At 36.7% G+C, this 20,094-nt stretch overlaps 1 protein-coding gene across 1 annotated transcript; it reads right to left on the bottom strand.

Moving 5' to 3' along the window:
* Positions 1-437: 437 nt before the first annotated feature.
* Positions 438-20,094, bottom strand: CASP8AP2 (caspase 8 associated protein 2; the record flags this gene model as incomplete). Its single annotated transcript, XM_081998337.1, has 9 exons — positions 438-494; positions 1,819-1,918; positions 3,741-6,693; positions 9,182-11,712; positions 14,245-14,360; positions 15,603-15,677; positions 16,870-16,970; positions 18,817-18,897; positions 20,046-20,094. The coding sequence occupies 9 exons, from the start codon at positions 20,092-20,094 to the stop codon at positions 438-440; spliced, it is 6,063 nt and encodes a 2,020-aa protein (XP_081854463.1).

Below are 20,094 nucleotides of genomic sequence, written 5' to 3'. Positions count from 1 at the left end.
CCATTTTCCACGATTATCTATCAACTGGATTCCAAGGCACTCTTACTTTTTAAAATGCTAGTTCAACATCACCATATGCAGTACTTCTGAGAAGTTAAGCAAGAGACACCATTTTCTCTTGACTGCACGCCCTTGTCCTTGCTTATAGAATGCATTTAACCAACAGATGTCCCTCCCTTGAAATGATACTGCTCCATTTGTACGTGCCCATTCTTTCCCAGCCGGTTTGTCAAGTTCCCTCTGCATTACTCTGATAAAGCACTTCAGAGGAAACATGGACAGAGGAGTAAATAATTAAGAGTCCACCAAATTTACCAAACTTAGTATTCTGACTTGGATACCTCACACTCATCTCATCAAATGAATGCAGTGCTTGTGTTCCATCATTGCTGGTAACAGCTAAGCCCTGTAACCCTGAAGCGACTTGGTGGTTAAGTTTACTTGCACTTGGATTTCTTGAACAGCTTCATTAATTGCTTGAATCTTTCTGAAACCTAATGGAGGACAAAAAAAAGACATATCATTAAGGCTCCAGATTTCCATACCTACCAAGACAGACTGATCTGACAGCATAAAGTTTTTAAAAAAGGACCACTATTTTGTCTGTTATTTGCTTCCAATTTTAGTGGTAGAAATTTAGGAGCACCATTAACAGGTTAATTGGATGTAGGAAGTCTTCCTATACCTTTGACATCTGAAATAGCCTCTGGGTTAATTACAGAGAGCAAGAGCCCACTACTGGTTTAACACAGGCTTCCTTACAAGGACGGAAAAACATGAAGGCTTCAAAGTCAATTAGACTTGAATTTTGCCAGGTATAACTGTGAGTAGGATTCAAATGTAAGGATGAAGGCTTATTTTGTACTCCACAAAAAGCACAGTTTATTGGTTATTTTCTACCCTCTTGTACAACTATTGCTTCAGGTATTTAAGGCTCGTCATACAGTAATCTGCCTACTAGAGATTTTTGCAGATGAGTGTCAAACATCTTTTCGATGAGCATAGCTACAGCTTACATAGCAACCTCATTAAATTGTAAGTTAGTATTTCTTACTGCTATATGGATATTGCTAAAGCATCCACCAAATAGCTAACTGGGAAGAGCGGCATAAATGCACAGATAACACTGTTTTATCCAACCATCCACCCACAAAGACTCTGTAATGATACAACACAACATCCTAAAAGCCAAATCCCGAGCACGCAGGACTTTCTAACTTAGTGAAATGGGTGTTTCTCCCTTTTTACATTTGCAGGATAGAGATTAAGATAGTAATTCAAGACAAGTACAAAGTTATACGGAAACCTCTGGAAATATTCTACAACAATTTGACAACTGTATCTTTTGAAGATTCTTTAATTAAAAAGCGAAAGAAAGAAGGAAACATTTTAATGAAAAATGTCCTTTCTGCAAAATACTTGTGGTTTTTTTTTTTCCAGCTCCAATTTAAAACCTTTTCTAATTTATTAAATGTGTGCAAAGGCTTTGGGCTTCTCCAAATGGCCTTTCTTTATCTAAGTGTTGATTCAACAATAGAAACAATCCTGTTGCCCCTGGCTTATGAATAGACACAGCAGTTTCAAGGTAGCAATCAAGCAGGTACTAAAGAATCCCTGGACCATAATATCCCTCAAATGTGTATTTTTTTTTAAAAGTAACAACTAGGAGAATCTAGGATTCTTTTTTCAAGAACCCCTCAACAAAAGACATAAGGAAAAAACAACTCCAAATTAGCAGATCTCCAAAGGTTTTTGTTCAACTGCAATCCTAAATGTAGCAATATAGTTGTTATCAACTATAAGAATGATAGCACCTACCTGATTTGGGCTTTTGTTCAGCCTAGCAGCTAAGGAAATAAAGGTTTTGCTTGATGGTCCTTTTCTCTGACATTCCAGTAAAATTTCTCGGTCATCATTCCTACAGCAAAAATGCATTTAAAAAATATTGATATGTATGTGTACATATACACAGACAAAAAAAAAAATACATAACAGGCATGTATAAAATTCTGAGTATTTCCAAATTACAGAGCATGAGTTCAAACAGCAGCAATGAACTTAGGGAGGATCCTCCTCTCTACCAGCACAGAGTAACAGAGTCAGTACAAACAAGTGGTAGTAGAGATTATGCTACCCTGTTAGGAAGGGCAGGATTATTACAATAAGATTAGCCCAAAACCAAATGCATCAAGAAGAGTTTTATGCTTCTAAATCAGACACTTAAGCTTGAATTGAAAAGAAGTCATAAATTCAACAGGGTCCAGTAGTTCTAGGTGGACTTGGCCTCAGTTTGCGTGGCTAGGCAGCAGCTTTCACCTAAGGCCCACAGACATTAAAATATTAAACTGAGAGGTGTTGGACTTCTGTAAGTGGCTTAATATAACGAACATACTCAGAGCACATCTACTGTTCACATGAGAATAAAGGAGCAGGAGTCTATTCTTAAGTGTGTCACCGATTTGCTGTTTGTCTCACTGATGAATGTAGTTATATGTAAAATGTATATAGACACAGTCATACAGTAGCTACTATAGATCTTTGTTGAAACCTGCCATATTCCAATAAATTATATTTGATTTCCTCCATTTCAAAGAAAAATGTAATGAGTAGTTTTTAAATAAACTTTTATTTTTTTAGGCACAGTTCAAAAGTGGACAGAGACTGACACAGAAAACCTAGCCATATTCATAAGGAAAACTGTAATAATCTCTTCCTATCTCATTGGTTTGCATGTTAAAAATCATATTAGCTTTTGCAGTCTTTTTTCAATGACAGAGTTGATTTTCTTTTAAAATGCTACCTAGAAACTTACTTCATATCTGTAGTTCAGAAAATTATGTCCTGAAAATTTTAGCAACCCCTTTATCAAGTGTTGATTGTATCAAGTTCTAAGAAGAACAGCAAAACCTGCTAACTACAGTTGCTTAAGGATAAGAATATACCACAATAACTTTGTATGTGTCTTCGACACATAGTCACCTCATTTGTCACCCACATCTTACGACCTGGAATATATGGACTGAATGGTTGACTAGTACACTTCTGCAGATTGAGCAGCGCAGACCCGAAAACAGAAAATTGTTTGCTCTCATGCCTTCTCTCAGTGGGGGAAATCTTTAGCTGCTCTCCTTTACCCAGTTCACTGATGCTTCCAGGCCTTGTAGGAACATCACAGACCTCCATCCCTACCAAGCCTGGCTGGAATTTTTGGACAGGAAAGGAAGTGGGCAGGGGAAACAAAAATTACAGACAGTGCAATATAGTAGGTCTTGTAACCTTAGCATATAAGCTTTAAAAACAAAAGCAAAAGTACCCTTCTTTTGGGAGATCTGGGTAAGTGATAGAATTAGTTGTGATGTATGGAAGTCACCTTCTTTAAGGCAAATCTGATTTAACCTACCTAAGAAATGACTAAAAATTGTTCTCTTCCAAAGGCTGCTAACAGGCCTACATGAAATCAGTTCATCCCTTAGTTTTATTTTTTTTCCCCTGGACAACTGTTATAGAAAAAGGATAAAATAGACTTTGGCACCTTTCAGTGGTACTCTACATGAAGACATCAATCTCATAAAACCATCCTGCATAGACAGAAAGAGGCTCCAACTCCACTATTTACAGAAGGATGTAGAGCTACTGAATAACTTCAGCCATCAGCCAAATATCCTTTTCTTCCCACATTTTAGTATATCATGTAATTTAAAGAACGCTAAAACAATCAAGCAGATAAAATCAGAAATTACCTTGTCCAGGAAACTACTACTTCTCCCTTCTTTTTAATGATGTTTTTGGCATACAGACTAGGTGATGATGCAGATGAAGCCAAAGGAGAAGAGCCTTTGTTCTGCTGCAATTCATTCCTCTTATCAGAACATTGTCTGAGTGCTGAATTTACCTCCTCAGACTTCACATCACTTGCATCGCTCCCTTCACCTGCTGATTCAGTTTCTTTTCGTTGCCTTTTTGAGTTGGAATTCTCTCTGACAGCCTCCCTCTTCCTTTTTTTACTGGTTTTATCATCTATACTTATCTGGCATCCTGAATCAGTATTTGAAGTAGATTTTGTTTCGTGATTACATTCACCTGCTACAGTCTCATTGGAAAGCTCTTCTGTTAAGTCTATGAACGCATCAGAGCACTCTTCCAGTTCTTCCTTTTTATCACTGATTTCTGAGTTTCCTGTAGAAGTTTCCTGAGTCCTGTTATCTGCAGTGGATTCCACTGCACGACCTGAAGTTTCACTAACAATATCATCTGTTAAGTCTATGTATGAGTCTATACTGCATCCATCAGGAAAAGAAGCTTGAGATCTAACACCCATTTCATTTATGTTTTCAGATACTTTCAATTTGTATGGCTGAGATTGCTCAGAAACTTCATCTGGGCTTTCAGTGTCATGACTCTCAGCATTTGAAGATTTTCTACAGGGTCCAAGCAACCCAGCAGCTCCTTCCTTTCCTTTATGTGACTCCTTTAGAGGCTGAAGTAAGACAGGATTTTGTTCTTGTCCAGTGCTGACATGAGGCAACTGATCTGTCTTAACCAGATCTGATTTGACAGTTTCTTGCACAGTGGCTGCTATGGCACTCTCACTGTCCCTTTCTTTTTCCCCGTTTCTCATTTCATCTTTTTCAATCTTGGCTGATGATGCCCGCACCTCCTTCACTGAAGCCACCTGATCAGCTGCTGGTGAGGTAGACGGCACTGCACGCCTAATCTTTACAATAAAATGATCATTGGATTTCTCCATGATTACTGCTTGCATTGGTAGGCTAGGGCGACACTGAAAACCGGGAGCAACAGGCCGACTTGTCCATGATGAAGAACAACTTGATTTACTGCTTGAGTTATCAGATTCTAAAGCCAAATGAATGTCTTGTTCAGTGGCATCCTCCTCTTCAAGAAGTGCATCTTCACTGTAATGTGCGCTGAGAACACCCTCGGGAGTTGAGCTAGAATTATTCTCAGGTTTTAGGAAGCTGAGGTGAGCATCTGATTTCAAAGGTGATGGAATAGTTAAGGAAACAGCCAAATCTTCAAGGAGGATAGAAGAAACAAATGATTTATTTTTTTGTAAATTGCATTCATCTTCTTTGCATGAGGCTGCATTTGTAGGAACCTCAAACATACAGCTTTCATCTAGTACATCTGGATCAACAGACATCTGAAGCCTAGATGCTAAAGATGGAGCTCTTACAGGTGAAACAATAGGCCAGTTAATATCCTCTACTGGTCGAGATTCCACACAAGCCTCCTTTGCAGCAATCTCTTGCACCAGTCCAGCAGTACTACCTCTGCACTTACGACTGTCTAAAAACTGTTTTTCTGGAGTCCTGAATTCCCACTCATTTCTGTCGATATTGCCACCATTTTTTTCTAAGAGATCAGAACCTTGCAATAAGCTTTTGAAAATTTCACCCATTTGAGCATCACTTACAAGATTAAATGTAAGACTGGATGCTTGCTGTTCTGTGAGAAGCTCATAACTAAGATCAGACTTGTTAGCATCTCTGGATAGCTGGAATCCTTCCTTTTCATATTTTACACCCTTCAATGGAGTGAGAGTGCCTTGCAAATTATTCTCTTTAGAAAGATGCACTTTGGTTTGGGAATTCCTCGTATTATCAATGGAGTTAAGACATTTTGTAAAGGCAGTTTTTGGAGCATCTGTTTTATTTTTTTCATGGTGGCACTTACGTCGTTGATAATCCACAATTTGCTTCGAAAGGATATATTCTTCAGGCTTTTGAGGTCTGGCTTTCAGGGACTTTTTCCTAGATCTTTGCACTTCATTTTTATGACTGATCTTGTGTCTTTGCTTTCTTGCTCTTTCAAACTTCCCTTCCTCACTCTCATTTCCCACATCACACAGTTTTATTATAATTCTCCTTATCTTTTCAAATAAGTAATCAAGCTGTTCATCTACAAATTTCCATAACTGTTTTTTCATATCCGATACTTGTTGTTCAAATAGGCGGTCCACTATTGCATTCTTTTTAACTTGCTTAAGTTTGGACTCTATAATATCACAGATATTCAATTTTAATGTCTCACCTAATGTAGACATCTTGGAAAAGTTCAAGTATTTTATTAATGATGTAAAATTTATGATACCAGATTCTACAATTCTGTGAAAATGCTGAACTGGGAAGTGTACCTTGAACTTCATGTAATTTTTCCTCATCTGTTTTCGTATAGCTCTTAGCATCTGCATGATTTCTTGTACATTTGAAGGTTCAACAATAACATGAACTATTTTTTCAAGACAAGCAATGCTTACAGTTTTGTTCTTCTTCACATCCTTTGAAGATCTGAAAGTCTGATTTTTATGCCTCTCTCCGTTCTTCTTTGTACTTACTTTCACAGCAACAAATTTTCCATTCTCTTCGTTGCAACGCACAGTTTTGCTCTTTTGATTATGTGGACTGCTGGTCAAATTTCGTGTCTCAGGAGAAGCTTTTGGTCTTGACTTTTTTGTATTTTCAGAGCCTCTTTCTGGTTTAGATTCTTTTTGGTCTTCATCTTCATCACTACTTATAATTTCTCCTTCTTCTATTTCATCTGAAGAGATACTCAGCTGTGACTCCATCTCTAAGTGTTCATCAGACATGCTAACTGGCTTTTGATTTTCTTTGTTTACCTCCTTTGACAAATTCTTTGAGGGACAGACGACAACTGTACTTTCAGGAATTAAATCTATAAAAAGAAAACAGTTTGCTAATCACCATAAAGAATGCAATTATAAGGACATTTTCAGAAAAAAATGGAAGATTCTCTTCTGTGAAGTGACCGTTCTTGAAACGGCCAACGACAACTGAGGAAGTTCGAGCTATTACAAGTTTGGGTGGTTTGCTTCAGCAGCTAGTTTAAGGGATTTTTCTGAGCTTCAAAGGGCAAATAAGACCTCAACATTTCACCAAAAACACCTATTTCACAAACACACCCATTAAAAAAAGAAAAATCTAGCAGTTTCCATAAATTTTGAACCTCTTTCTATTTACTTTAACACGTTTTCTGAACACTGCACAAGCTAAATTTTAACTTTAACATCACTATGGACTAACATTTACATGCACTAAGTAGCTTTTAACAGTTTCACAACAAAAACAAAATGAGAAGAACAAATGACCTACTAATGTTTGCATTCGACTATCTTTCCCAAGGCCGATAATAAGGTCCTCTGAGTCTTTCAATAAACTGACTTACTAAACAAAAAAAGTACTTGGCACAACACACATGATAAAACTCCTATTTCAGTTTTTGATGCATTCAAGATTACCAGCACTGTAACTAAGCACAACAGCACAAAAAGCTTTTCTCTTAGAAATTTCAGAGAAAGCCTCCAGTTCAGGTTCCTGAATGACAGGAATGAGGCATGAGATATGCGAGAGAAAAGGCTAAAGTTCTGTCAAATGTAATATGTCTTACTCTGCCTCAAAAATAAGTTTATTAAATGTTTTATATTTTTGAGTTGCCATTAAATATGTATTTAATCATTATTTAAAATTCAAACCAGATGCTATTTTGTTAAGAAAAATAAGCAATTACAGTTGACTACAAAGTAGCATGTTACGAAAGAAGAAAAGGCAAGCTCATTTCCATTGTATAAAAATTCCACTGAAGTGTGTATGTATTGATTAATGAGATTTGCAGTTAATTTTAGGCTTGCTGGGCACTCTAGTTAATAAAACACTCTTATGTTCAACTGCACATAGATTAGACTGCTTAATGACTTCTAACAAACATTTAATCTCATAAAACATCTTATCTAAATTGATCTCCATAAAAAAATGAACTTGTGATTAACACTTCAAGATTCTACACAGGATCAAAAACATATTCTATCACCACCTCCATTTCAGTTTTACAAGGATCAATACCTTCTCAAACTTATCAATATTTTGACAAAGTATAACACGAAAGTGGTCAAAATTTAGTATTAATATATGTACCCCTGTCCTGCAGAACTGTAGAAAGGCAAGTACTGAATTTCAAGGCCAAGAGAAGCCATAGCCTCCTGTCAATTTAACAGAGGCAGAACATTTGACATGCATATCATTAGTTAGATCACAAAGACAACTAGGCATCCGACTTCAGAAAATCACTGCTTTGGAGTTTAGCAGCAAGTTCTGAACAAGACGGATTCCTCTAATTAAAGTAACTCAGGGAAACACTACAAAATTAGAAAAATACTTTTATTTGATGTTCATCTACCCTGATTCCAAAGCTCTTGTGTCCCCCCAGGTATTTCAAAGAATATAAACTACTACAGGAATGAAATATAAACTGCTAAAGGAATTCACACTTAAGAGACTAGCTGTCTCAAGCATAAGAGACAGAATTCCAGAGTAAACTACACTAAGATTTGCAAAAAGACATAAGGATTATGCTCTGAAACATCAGAAAAAGCATTTAAATGCCACTCTACCATTCCTCTTCTAGTAGGAAATCTAAACTTCAAAAAAAACTTTTTATTAGTTGCAGCAGGATGCTACAGGAAGACTTAAATTCACACAAGTAAAAGATTCAAACTTTGTGTCACCTATTCTCTCTTCCTGTGAGTGCTGTCATTGTATTTTACACCCCTGACATCTTTCTTTGGAGTTATCTCTTAATTTATTAATGATAAATCCCAATGTTCTCTTTGTTCTACTTTTTTGCCCACCGACCGACTCACAATTATAAAATACATATAAAAAGTCACACTGAAATTAATGCAGATGGAGAGCACAGCCTTCTCTTAGCTGATATCCTAGAAATTAAGTCTCAGGTACTCTCTCCAGCTTTCTCATAAATAAAATACTTGAAAGAATATGATCCTAATTAACTTTTGCCTCTACAATTTCAGAGAAAAATCTACTGAGACCTACTCAGAACCAATTGTAATTAGGAAACCTATATGTATTTTTTTTTTTTTAGAAATTAGTATGTAACTCTTATTTCAACCACTCATCTGTCAGTAGTGACAAACTCCAATTTTTATACCACTAATGTTCAACTGGCTACAATCTCGGCTGTACTGTTATATGGTTCCACTACAAACAAAACGGACCACTGAGACTTGTACAGCTTAAGAGGAAACAATTTTTGAGAAAGCAGTTACAAGAAGTTTTCTTTGCTTTCCATGAATGGATCTTCTAAGCCTTTATGTAGAAAAGAAATTAAAAAATAGGTATACAAATACCTTTGTTGTAACTCTTCACAAGACCTTTGCAGGGACTTTCCATCTTAAGTGCTTTAGCCAAAGGACGTATTGGACTGTTCAGTGGGCTGATTGCCTTCGGAATATACCTCAAGTGATTGAGATCAATGCTCAGTATTGAGCTGTCATCATCAAGAGGAACTGGGTTAGTTTCCCTCTCTTTAGTTCTAGGATACATCTCACTGCTAAGAGAAGATGCTGTTGTACCAATTTCAGTTAGGTCTGGCTCCAGATCACAAGCATTCTGGTCAACTAATGGTGCGTCCTTATCAGTTAACATAGTTCTGTCAAGCGACTGAGATGTACTAATTTTGCAGACACCCTTTTCCTCAACGGGACACTCAACATTTTCTGCAGCCAAGTGATCATTGTCCTTCACTAATTCTATTAAAGAGTCTGGTTTTGTTTCGCTAATACCATCTGCGACATCACAGGACTCCAGGTTACCAGAACTTTTGGCATCCGAGTCATCCAAGACAAGGTTTTGAGAGCCACGTTGGTCTGTTGAGCTTTCTATGTCTGCAGCTATCTGTATTTTATCTTCCTCTCTCTTCTCTGCTGCAGAGTTTGGAAGGGGTCCCGTACTTTCACTGGCAGGTTCAGATTGTGTCACTTTGGCTGCTGCTGGTACATGATTATCCTGCATCACACCCATGGTCACAGGCAAGTTTTCACACTCTGCCACACTCCCTGCCACATCCAGGGTCAAAGATTCAGAGTCATTCAGATCCGTCACAGCCGCTGCTGTTGCTGAGGCTTCCAGTTCAACCAGATCACAAGCCTCTGCTGCCGATGACAAAGTTTCAGCCTGCATCTCATCAGGAACCAGTACCTCTGCTGCTCCTGGCAAGGCCTGGGGCTGTACTTGACCCACTTCTGCTTCTGGTAAGGTTTCTGAGCTCAGTTCATCAGTTGGCACTGCTGGCAATGCTTCAAACTGTGCTGGATCTGCTGCTGCTGTTACTTTCAAGGCTTCGTTTCCAGAATTGACAGAAACAAGCAGTGCTGGTTCCACGTTGTGTTGAGCTGCACTGTCCAGAACTTGTAGTGTTGAATTAGTTTGCACTGTGGGACCACAGTTAACAGGGTGGGCAGAATCTAACAGTTCTGCCTGCAGCGTGAGCTCTGTACTTCTCTCATCAGTGGCCTTTTGGGAAGGTGTTTTAAGTCCATCTGTTGGAGAAAGACATTGTTTCTTAGCAGGAGAAAGAGTTAAATTTAGCTTTTCCATAAAGCTAAGTTTCAAGTCTTTGCTTTTTATCCCAGTGTGACCACCTTTAGTTTTGGGGATTTTATGGTCTTTTAAGATATCTGCTACTCTGTATATTTCTTCTAGCTTACAGGGCTTGTTTCTCTCACTTTTTGTAACGTCTGTGCCTTTTTTGGATTCTTTTCCAGATTGGTGAGAAATCTCTTTTGCAACTTTTCTTTCATTTCTAAAATGTCTATTTTCATCCTGATTCTCTCTTTTCCTTTTTTCTTCAGTTCTGTGTCTTTCTGATTTGGAATGTGCTGTTTCCCATTCATATCTACTACTATTTTCCTTCAAGCGTGCATATTTATGTTCTCTGCTGTTGGAATTAGAAGGTGAAGTCCTTCCTTCTCGGGAAGCATGATCATTTGTTCCCCTGTCTCTCTTGCTGTCAATGTCTCTTCCTTTTCTAGACTCTTCCGCACGACATTTACGTGATTCATGAAGACTCTTTGTATGTTCATTCTTTGAGTGTGGACTACTCCCTCTACCAGCCCTCCTTGGCTGCTCCTGTAGCTTTTCATTTGGTTTATTTTTTTGGCCAGCATTTTTTTCATCTTTATCGTGTGTTTTAATGTCTTTTTTAAATAGATTTTGTGACCTCTCATCAGCATAAAATTCACCTCCTGTTTGAAATCTGTCTTTACCAGTAGTTTGTTTCTCCCAGGAAGAAACACTCCTTTCTACTCTTCTTTCTACACTTGGACTGCATTTGAGTTTTACACTCTGACTTTTTTTTTGTGACTCATTTTTACTAGGCTTCTCTGAAAGGGTTTTCAGCTTTTGCTGAGGATCTGAATTCCCCTCTTCACTGTCACCATTGTTACAGTTACCATTGTTTCCAGTGCTCTGATGTACTTCTCTTTTGTATTTGTTGACAGGTCCCCTAGTATGCTGTTCATTAGTTTTCATTTCTTTTCTTTCCTTTCTGTTATCCTTGTTGGAACCATGGTCATAGTTTGGTAGACACATATGGGTACCATCATTGCACAGCTCTTCGGGAGGAGATCTCAGTAAATATGGAGTGTTTATTTTTTCAGAACTAAACTTCCCATTGTCCCTATTAGGAGATGAGTAACTGTGGTAAGTCTCTTTTGAACAGTCATTTTTCACTCTATGCTCCATCTTTATACTGTCACCTAAATCAGAAGGTCTGAATTTGGAATCTTTTGTCCTACACGTTTCAGAGCATCTTCCATTAGTTGATCCTGGAAGGTATGTTCTGGTGAAGCTACTTCGATGATTGGGAAATTCCGACAGCCTGTTTACAAAAAAGAAAAAAGTTACATTATTTTTAACTAAAGCCAAATTGCAATGAATCCATATATCTCTAAAAATTTTTCATGCTTTCTTTCAGCTTCAAGTTGAAAAAAACATGGGATAAAAAAAGAAGTTTAATAATTTCCATTGGCACACAGCAAAAATATATAATTTGCGTACGTATTTTCAAAATGAAATTCATCAAGAAAAAGCAATATCCATGGAAAAATACTATATTGAGTCTAATTAACAATTTCAGTAATTCAATTAGTATTTCATTGTCCAGCAATAAGAGAAGCCTTCCCCTAGGAAAAAAAAAGTTGTTCTTTACAGCATTAGTGATTTAAAAAGATAATTTAAAAAAGAGCAATTCAATAGTTTACTATTTGGTAAACTTGCAACTAAAAGAATAGGTATAATGTGACTGTGCTTACTCTACCTAACAAGCAGATAAGTTATCATGTTTGGAACTTGCTGCAAGCTACAGAAAACAAGTAGTAAATTACAATAATCAAGCCCCATCAAGGCCACAAGCACTGCTGCAAGGTCATCATAATAAAAAGAAAAAAATTAAATTAAAAAGGGCACATGTAGCCTGTATGGCCTGAACCCTTACTCATTACTAATAAAACGCATCAAAGTTACCTCATCAGAAAAACAAACAAACCCAGACAGACACTTTTCTGCCATATTCAACAAAAAATTTCATTAAAATGACATAATTAAAGACAATTAAAGACAACTTTCTCAAATACTCTCCACTATCTAAAAAGAATGATTTTGTCTAATACATATGGGAGGCAACAGAAGTCAGTCACACCAACAAATGATGGCAGCAAGCTACCAAATATATGGCTCCTTTTTAGAGTCAAGGATGAAGTGGTTGCTACACATAGACGTTTGGTTTTGGTCTGAAATTCCACGTTGATTCAGTGTCCAGTTTCAGAGAATCAGTTAAAGTGTAAAATAATTCTGTATTTATCTCCAGTACAAAATGGGGTTGGTTTTGCTTTATAAAATTCAACACTTCCTATGGGCCCATAGAGTAAATTTAAATATTTAATGATCAGCTTATAAAACTGGCTCTACTCCAGAAATGTGACATTGTGATATGAATTGAACGTTGAACTAAAGCAATGCTGCAGTTGTTGTAATCCAAAACCCTCTCCTATATTTGTTTAATTTTGAGCTATACTGACAAGTTTTCACCGTGCTTTAGGCTGGATATTAAATGTGCACACATGTGTGATGAATGTAATTGTATCCAAGTGGAGCTTTTGTTTTTTTAAGTTTGTTTTGATTTTTTTTTTTTACATAAGCACTAACAATTTCCTTCAAAGATATTATCTTTGAAGTACTCTTTACAGATAGGTAGATTGCTTAAGATGAGCCAATTTATTGTAGACCCTGCAGCAGAGGAGGCATGCTTCTAAGACCTTGATGTGCCACTTTCCCCACAATTTTCCATGATGGTTGCCTCCAAAATACCTAGATCAAATACTTCACTCATGAATTTTCATCATCATCAGAAGGTATTGCAAACGGAGTTTGTAAACTATTTAACAAGGGTGAGTATTCAAAGCAAGAAAATATTTTTCAAACAATTTAATTTAAAACCCAGAATATAATACTTAAAGGTGTGAAAATGACAGCTATCATATCAAAGCAAATCAACTGAAAGAATTACACATGTTAAAACCTCTTGACTTCCATCAGACTATATCTGGTAATTTTATGTATTTAGAAAAAAAAATGCATAGGTAATATGCATATAGCCTCTAGCACAGCAACATCAAACAAACCTCCTCCTCTATGATACCTTTTGGTGCAAGAAAATATCAAATGGTCAAACTGAAACACAAACAAACCAATGTTGTGGCTGACATCACACAAGTGACCTTGTGATAAGCTAGGGGTCCTGAATCTTGGACCCCTGCTCTGGTTTCAAGTGGTTCCGAAATCTTACACTCAGCTACTCTCCCATCCACACTTTAATATTTTTAACTCCTTGCAGTAAGATCAGTATCACACAGAAACTACCAAGAATTCTCTAGCTGCTGTCCTCCACCATTGGAGACAGGCCTTTCATACCTTGCCATGAAAACATTGTACAGTCTCTCTATTTATTTCCATTTGTTGTCTGAAAAGTTCCATGGAATTCATGTCTGAGATCACAAAACAGACTAGTTCTGAAGCTGAACTGAGTAAGACAGTATCTGCTTTGAAACATGCAACATGGTTAGACAACCCACAAGGAACAGGTGATTAAATAAAACAAATGAACAAAAGAATTCAGACAAATGGTCACCCCTTAGATTCCTCCTTGTTTGCTTAATTAGAAACCAAAGACTTCATCAACCAAAGACGACACATACCTATTTCCTCCGATTGTACCAGTACTACACCACACAATTATTTACTAAGTAATAATTTTCCTCATTAGTTTTACTTAAAGTACACACACAAGTTTCTTACAAGTATATAAATGTGATCAGACAAAAAGCATGTTTTCAGTTCCACTGTCTAGTTCTACCTTTGATAGAGATTACTGATTTCTTCATCCTTACGGTTAATTTCCACTCTTGCTGTTTTGATAAGTGCTGAAATATTCTTTTTGAGAGCTTGGTTTTCATTCTGTAGAATGATATTCTATTTTAAAATATATACAGAAAAAGAGAGTGGGGAAGGGGAAGAGAGAGAGGGAAAAAAACCAAAGAATTAGCTTGGGCATCCAAACATAATGAAAAACAATGCAAGACAAGCATTAGAAAAAGTCTCATCATATGCAAACTGACAGTATAACATACAGAAACTGTTTTGGAGAAGTCAGATTTATTGAGATCCAAAGGAGCTTTTTTGTTTGTTTGTTTTTTGGTTTTGGGGTTTTTTTTTTTTACATCACTCACATTCCTCCTCCTGTTCATGTTCCTTGTAATTATTTAAGAAGTTTTAAGCATACAATTTATTAAAACTGAAATATGTAATAAACCAAGTACCCACACAGCTAAAAAATTATAACCCTCCCCTTTGCTTCATTGTTTTACTCAATTTATTGCTTTCCTGGTCACTGTGTCAAATGAGAGATGTAGCTTTTAAGCACTTGCAGAGAAAGAGGGTAATTGTATTTCTTTCAAGGTATCAAAACAAACTTTGGCTGCTCTATCTTTCTAACATTTCTAGATATGATGTTCTAGAACCCTATGTGTCAATCCCAGAGACAGTCCCTTCTCTTGAAAATTGTCCTCAGCAAAGCCTCCTCAGAAAAGCAGACAAGTTTTGCAGAAAACAATTCAGAAGTGTCACAGGGCAGAAGCTGCCTACCATTCCAAAGCATAGAACCTTTGGGACCTACCTGTAGTACACAGCAGAGCATGTTGCAGAATTGCCCAAGATAATCTAATCATACAGAATAGCACAGCATGGGGATACTACCTCAAGTTGAAGAGCAGTTCAGCCTTATCAAAATGTCACTATGCTCAAGGCAACGCAGACATTCTCTTCCAGTTCTAATGACAGCTCAGGTATCTTTGCAATCCTCTCCCTAGTGCATTAAAGGCCTATTTTTCAAACAAGAGAACTGGATACCTTTCTTGTAACTATTAATTTCACATACTTATTTTCTAATTAAGGACATAGAAGATAGCTTTTAAGCAACTAAAGTCTTACTGCACAAACCATTGTGAAACAAGTGAATTTACCTACTGATTTTGTCAATAGGCTATCCTAGCGACTCTCCTAGGCAGAGCAAGCTCCTAGCACCTACAGAGGTGCTTTATAAACCATCCACGTGATGGATTAATTCTGGAAACAATATGAAATTAGCTCTCTCTCAAAGCAATACTCAGTTTGTTTATATAGATCTTGACAATGTTGACATTTGAACTACAGTACCTGTGCCTGTATTTCCTTAAATTTCTTCATCAACTCTTTAATTTGCTGCTGACATTTTCCGTATTCTGCCTGCAACTGTCAGAGAGAGAAGAATTCACAGCACAGAAATGGACTTAATTACACAGAAAAGTTACTCCTCTAGATTTATACCTAGTTAACACAGCAATTTATATTACAAAGCTCTGTTTTTTTCCAAAAGTAACATATTAAAGCCCTATTAAAACAAAAAGCTTCAATATGCTCCAACAGGTATACAAGTCTCTAAATCGTCACAAAAACTCAGATAAGAGGAAATCCATGTGTGTTTGCCCAAGAGTAACAGGAAGCCATATTATTGTGAAATTAAAGACACAATTATCGGGGAGCAGGAGTTCTCAGAGCCCTACAGATGAGGACTTGTTTGTCAGATTTTATATAATACCAAACAGATAAGAAAAACACAGCAAAAAGTTACTACAAACAAACCTGGACTGCAAAAGCAGACTGCAGAGGACATGCTCCTGTTGAGATCACAAAATTAAATAAAATGTATTTGGCACAAGCCCTTCTTAAAAAGCAGACGGCAACAAAACTTTCACAGAAGAATGTACAACTGCCCTATTGCCATACTTCGACAGTCAATTGCTTTCAAACTTTCAAAGTGACATTTTCATCACTTAGTAGACTCCTGGAGGTTTTGCTCCTGCTTCTTCTATAGAGCATTATATCTGTGGATGTCTTTCTATTTTACTCCACATCTCAAGTTTGTGGTTAAGGCGTGTCTTACAGACCAGGATAGGTGATGCTACATGAGTAAAGTGTTCCGCTAATTTGCTAGAGGCAGTTACCTACTGCACTGTTGTCTTCAGTCTCAAGGACAAAATTTAACGACACACAAGATTAATCCATGACCTATCTGCTTTAGTCTGGTAAAATCTGGTGGAAGAAATACAAAGACTAGTTTTGTACCAGATGTCTGAACAGATATTTAACTAAGATGCAATCATGGTACATTTTCCCATAACGTAGCTGATATATGAACCATATGCAAAGGATGTTAAATGAGAACAGACCACGTCACAGAGTGAGAGATTCACGGTACTCTGATAAACGTGTTGACATAACAATTTATTAGCGTGCTCTTGTTTTTACTTCTTTATTTAAAAAGAGTTTCCCTATTTTTCCCATGATGTGAGCGTACTGACAACATTTTTTTCACTTTACTCAAGCAAATTTGGAACAACAAAACCCAAAACCACCAGAATTATTTTGTCACATTAATACACACCTCATTGTAGGATGCTTCCTTTGCAGTCCCTTCTTCAATTAATATCTCATCAAATAAATTTAAGCTGTTTCCAGCTGGTGTAGAATTTGGAGCAGAATTGTCTGCAGAAAGAAAATTAATTACATAAAGAGGAAGGTATTTTTCTAGCCAGGTTGCATTGTATCACTGAGGAGAACACATGACCTTATTTGGAGAAATTCCTATCCTGAATTTCAACATTTATGTTCGTTTTATTAGAAATACTTGGTCCAATGTACCTCAACATAAAAAGTAACAATGAAAATTAAAGTTCAACTGAAAACATTGTGTCAGAAAAATTAAGAGATATACAGGACACCTAACGGGTGCATTTTATGACTGTCTAATAAGTTGTTTTACGTCAAAGGAGAGCTAACTCACAGTAAACCTAATTTACAAAGCAAGAAGGGCTACATCTTAGCAGTGATCTGAGGTTCCACAATTCCAGAGCCAACAGACAGCAGAAAACTAGAAATAAATATGTGCATTCTACAATGCGTTCAGCTTTTGGCCAGACTTCAGCTTGCAAACATTTGCAGTAGAAAAAAAATTATTGAGAAAAAGAATACTCAGATGCCAATGACCTACACATTCATAAACATGGATCAGTTGATCAGAATCACATGGGGTTACTGTAGAGATGGTATGGAGATAAATACCATGCTTCTTATGTTAACTAAATGTTCGTTGCTGCTTTATATTCCCTCACAAACATAAACTCCCTAGCTTTAGTTCCACAGAAGTGAAAAAAACACCAACCCAACACCCAAGCACACTAAATTATTTAGTTAATGGTGCTTTTTCCTCAAATGAACCTGTGTGCTCTGTTCACCAAATACGTATTACTGACAGGACCTGACTTATGACACCTTTCTAAATGCAGATTCATTTGCAGACAAATGAATGAAGTTAGCTATCAGAACTGCGCTTCAATCCTTTGAGTTACACTATAATGCAAAGAGTATCACTAACACAATGCAAGATGACATGCAAATAACATCTTATCTGCATATAGCACAAATCTCACCAATCCTCTTTTTAAATTAAAAAAAAAGATTCCTCAGAACTAGACTATATTAAATGTTTGCTTTGTGTCAAGTTATTCCTCCTTGCATCTTTTATATTTACTAAACAATGCATCTCAGTATGTGAAATACAGACTTACAGAATACTCTTACATGCTGTAACAAACACAAAATGGAAAGAGAGAAAAAGATGTATAGATGCTTCATGTCTGTAGGGTATAGTATAGTCTTTCCATAAAAATTCAATGGCCTTACAGTAGTAAGATCTGTAGAGAAACACTTGTTTAAATACTAGAAACAGGTAGAAACGCCATTTCATTAAAAGGTACACTAAGACTCTGAAAAAAGAACATGTGCTGGGTCCATTTCTTTCTTACCTTCAAAGAAGTTAAAAGAGGAAATCAATTTATGTTAGCACGTGGAATTATTGAGAAAGTAACAAAAGGTTAAAAGTATCTACTGAATGTACTGAATCACACAGAAAATATGTTTTGGAGCTCTCACTGGGGATTTAGTGATTACTGACTGTTGGTTCGGGTCCTGAAGCTATTTAAAAACCACAAAGTGAAGGTTCTTTTTCCCAGGTAAAATGTCCTGTATCAAGGCATAGATAGAGCAGCTGAGATTTCTCTCCCCTGCTTTTTATGCCCAAGATTCTTAAAATAGCCAGTATCACATGAAAACTCTCTTATAATCATTCAGCTAATAGATTTAAGAATTCTCTGCTGTATTTATACAGAGTGTAACATATATATCTTGAATTTAAACAAGTAGCTCACTGAAGCATATGTTAGACCCGCTAAATGTAAACTTAAAAAGATAACTGTTGTTGCACTTGAAACCAGCCTAAGAAGCAGAGACTCTATAACGCTCCAAGACAAGCAGCAAGATACAGTCAACCTACCAGGAACTGTCAAACTGTTGTCCAAGCCATCGTAAATATCCACTGAACTCTCATCACCTTCCTTGAAGGGGGAAGCTTCAGCTAAAGAAAAAAAAAAAAAAGAAAAAAAAAAAGGAAAAAAAAAAGCCCCAAAGTAAAAACTTAGTAAACTCCAACCTCTAACCTCCCCATAAAATAAGCATAGCTGTGATCCTGGAGCAGTATAGCGTAGTAAAAGTAGTAGCATAGACTAGTAAAAGACAGGTGAATTTTACCCAGCAAGCTACTGCTACTGTGAAGAAAAGATCTTTAGTCACCAGGGAGCAAAAATAAAGATCAATTCCTAAATATTACAAGAACTGTGCATGAAGCAAATTACATGGCTTTAAGTACAAATGAAATTTAAAATTATAAACTTAGTCAACTTGATCTGAATCTGAAGCTGTTTTCTAGAACACACTGAGTACAACAGATTTACAACTCAGAAACAAACATAAACGAATTAGTATAAAACCAGTACTGTTAAAAGAAGCAATTCTCCCTAAACAACAGAAAGCATTGTAACAGTCTGTATCATAGATTGTATCAAAGAATTTGCTTTACTACTGACATCTGTTCACATGCTAACTGGTTCTTCAAAACTATTTTAATTTAAACCTCTTCAGCCTCTCTTCATGTCTTTTTCCAAAGCCTCTTATCACACTCATCTCCTCAATGTGAATCTCTCCAGTTATGCAACAAATATTATTACTATAAAGAAAAACATAAACGTCCACAGTCCTTCTGAGGCTGGGAATGTCACAAACATGTGACAGATCAATTAACTGCAGAGCTAATGTTAGAGTACCTTGACTGCTGGTACTATACCAGATTATAGTGTATTTGCTTTTACAAATAGCAAACAAAGTAACAAACCTCCTAACCTGTCTAAATACTCACTTCATTAGGATACAGTGAAGGTTAAATTATATACCATAAAACACAGGGGAGAGGCCAGTTCCAGGCACACTTCAAAACATATTAGAAATCCAAAATACAGAGTTATGGTTTAAAACCCAAACTTACTAATAGGATATGGCTTACACTGATACTGTGCCACAGACATTTAATTACAGTTGAAGCTCATCAGTATTTGTCCCAACTTGAATTGTTTCCATTTTGTTTTCTAAGTTATTTTTGGACCTATTTATTTTCATAAGACTGCTTGTGTGATGTCACTGCAAAACAGAAAGTAATGTAACACATCTTACCACCGTAGTGGCTATCAAACAGTCCCAGTCCATCCTCATCTGCTGCCAT

The sequence above is a fragment of the Phaethon aethereus genome, assembly GCF_964289735.1.
Source record: "Phaethon aethereus genome assembly, chromosome: 3".
NCBI lineage: Eukaryota > Metazoa > Chordata > Aves > Phaethontiformes > Phaethontidae > Phaethon > Phaethon aethereus.
Note: the sequence above shows the minus strand (reverse complement) of the source record. Positions and strands in the feature narration are given on the sequence as shown.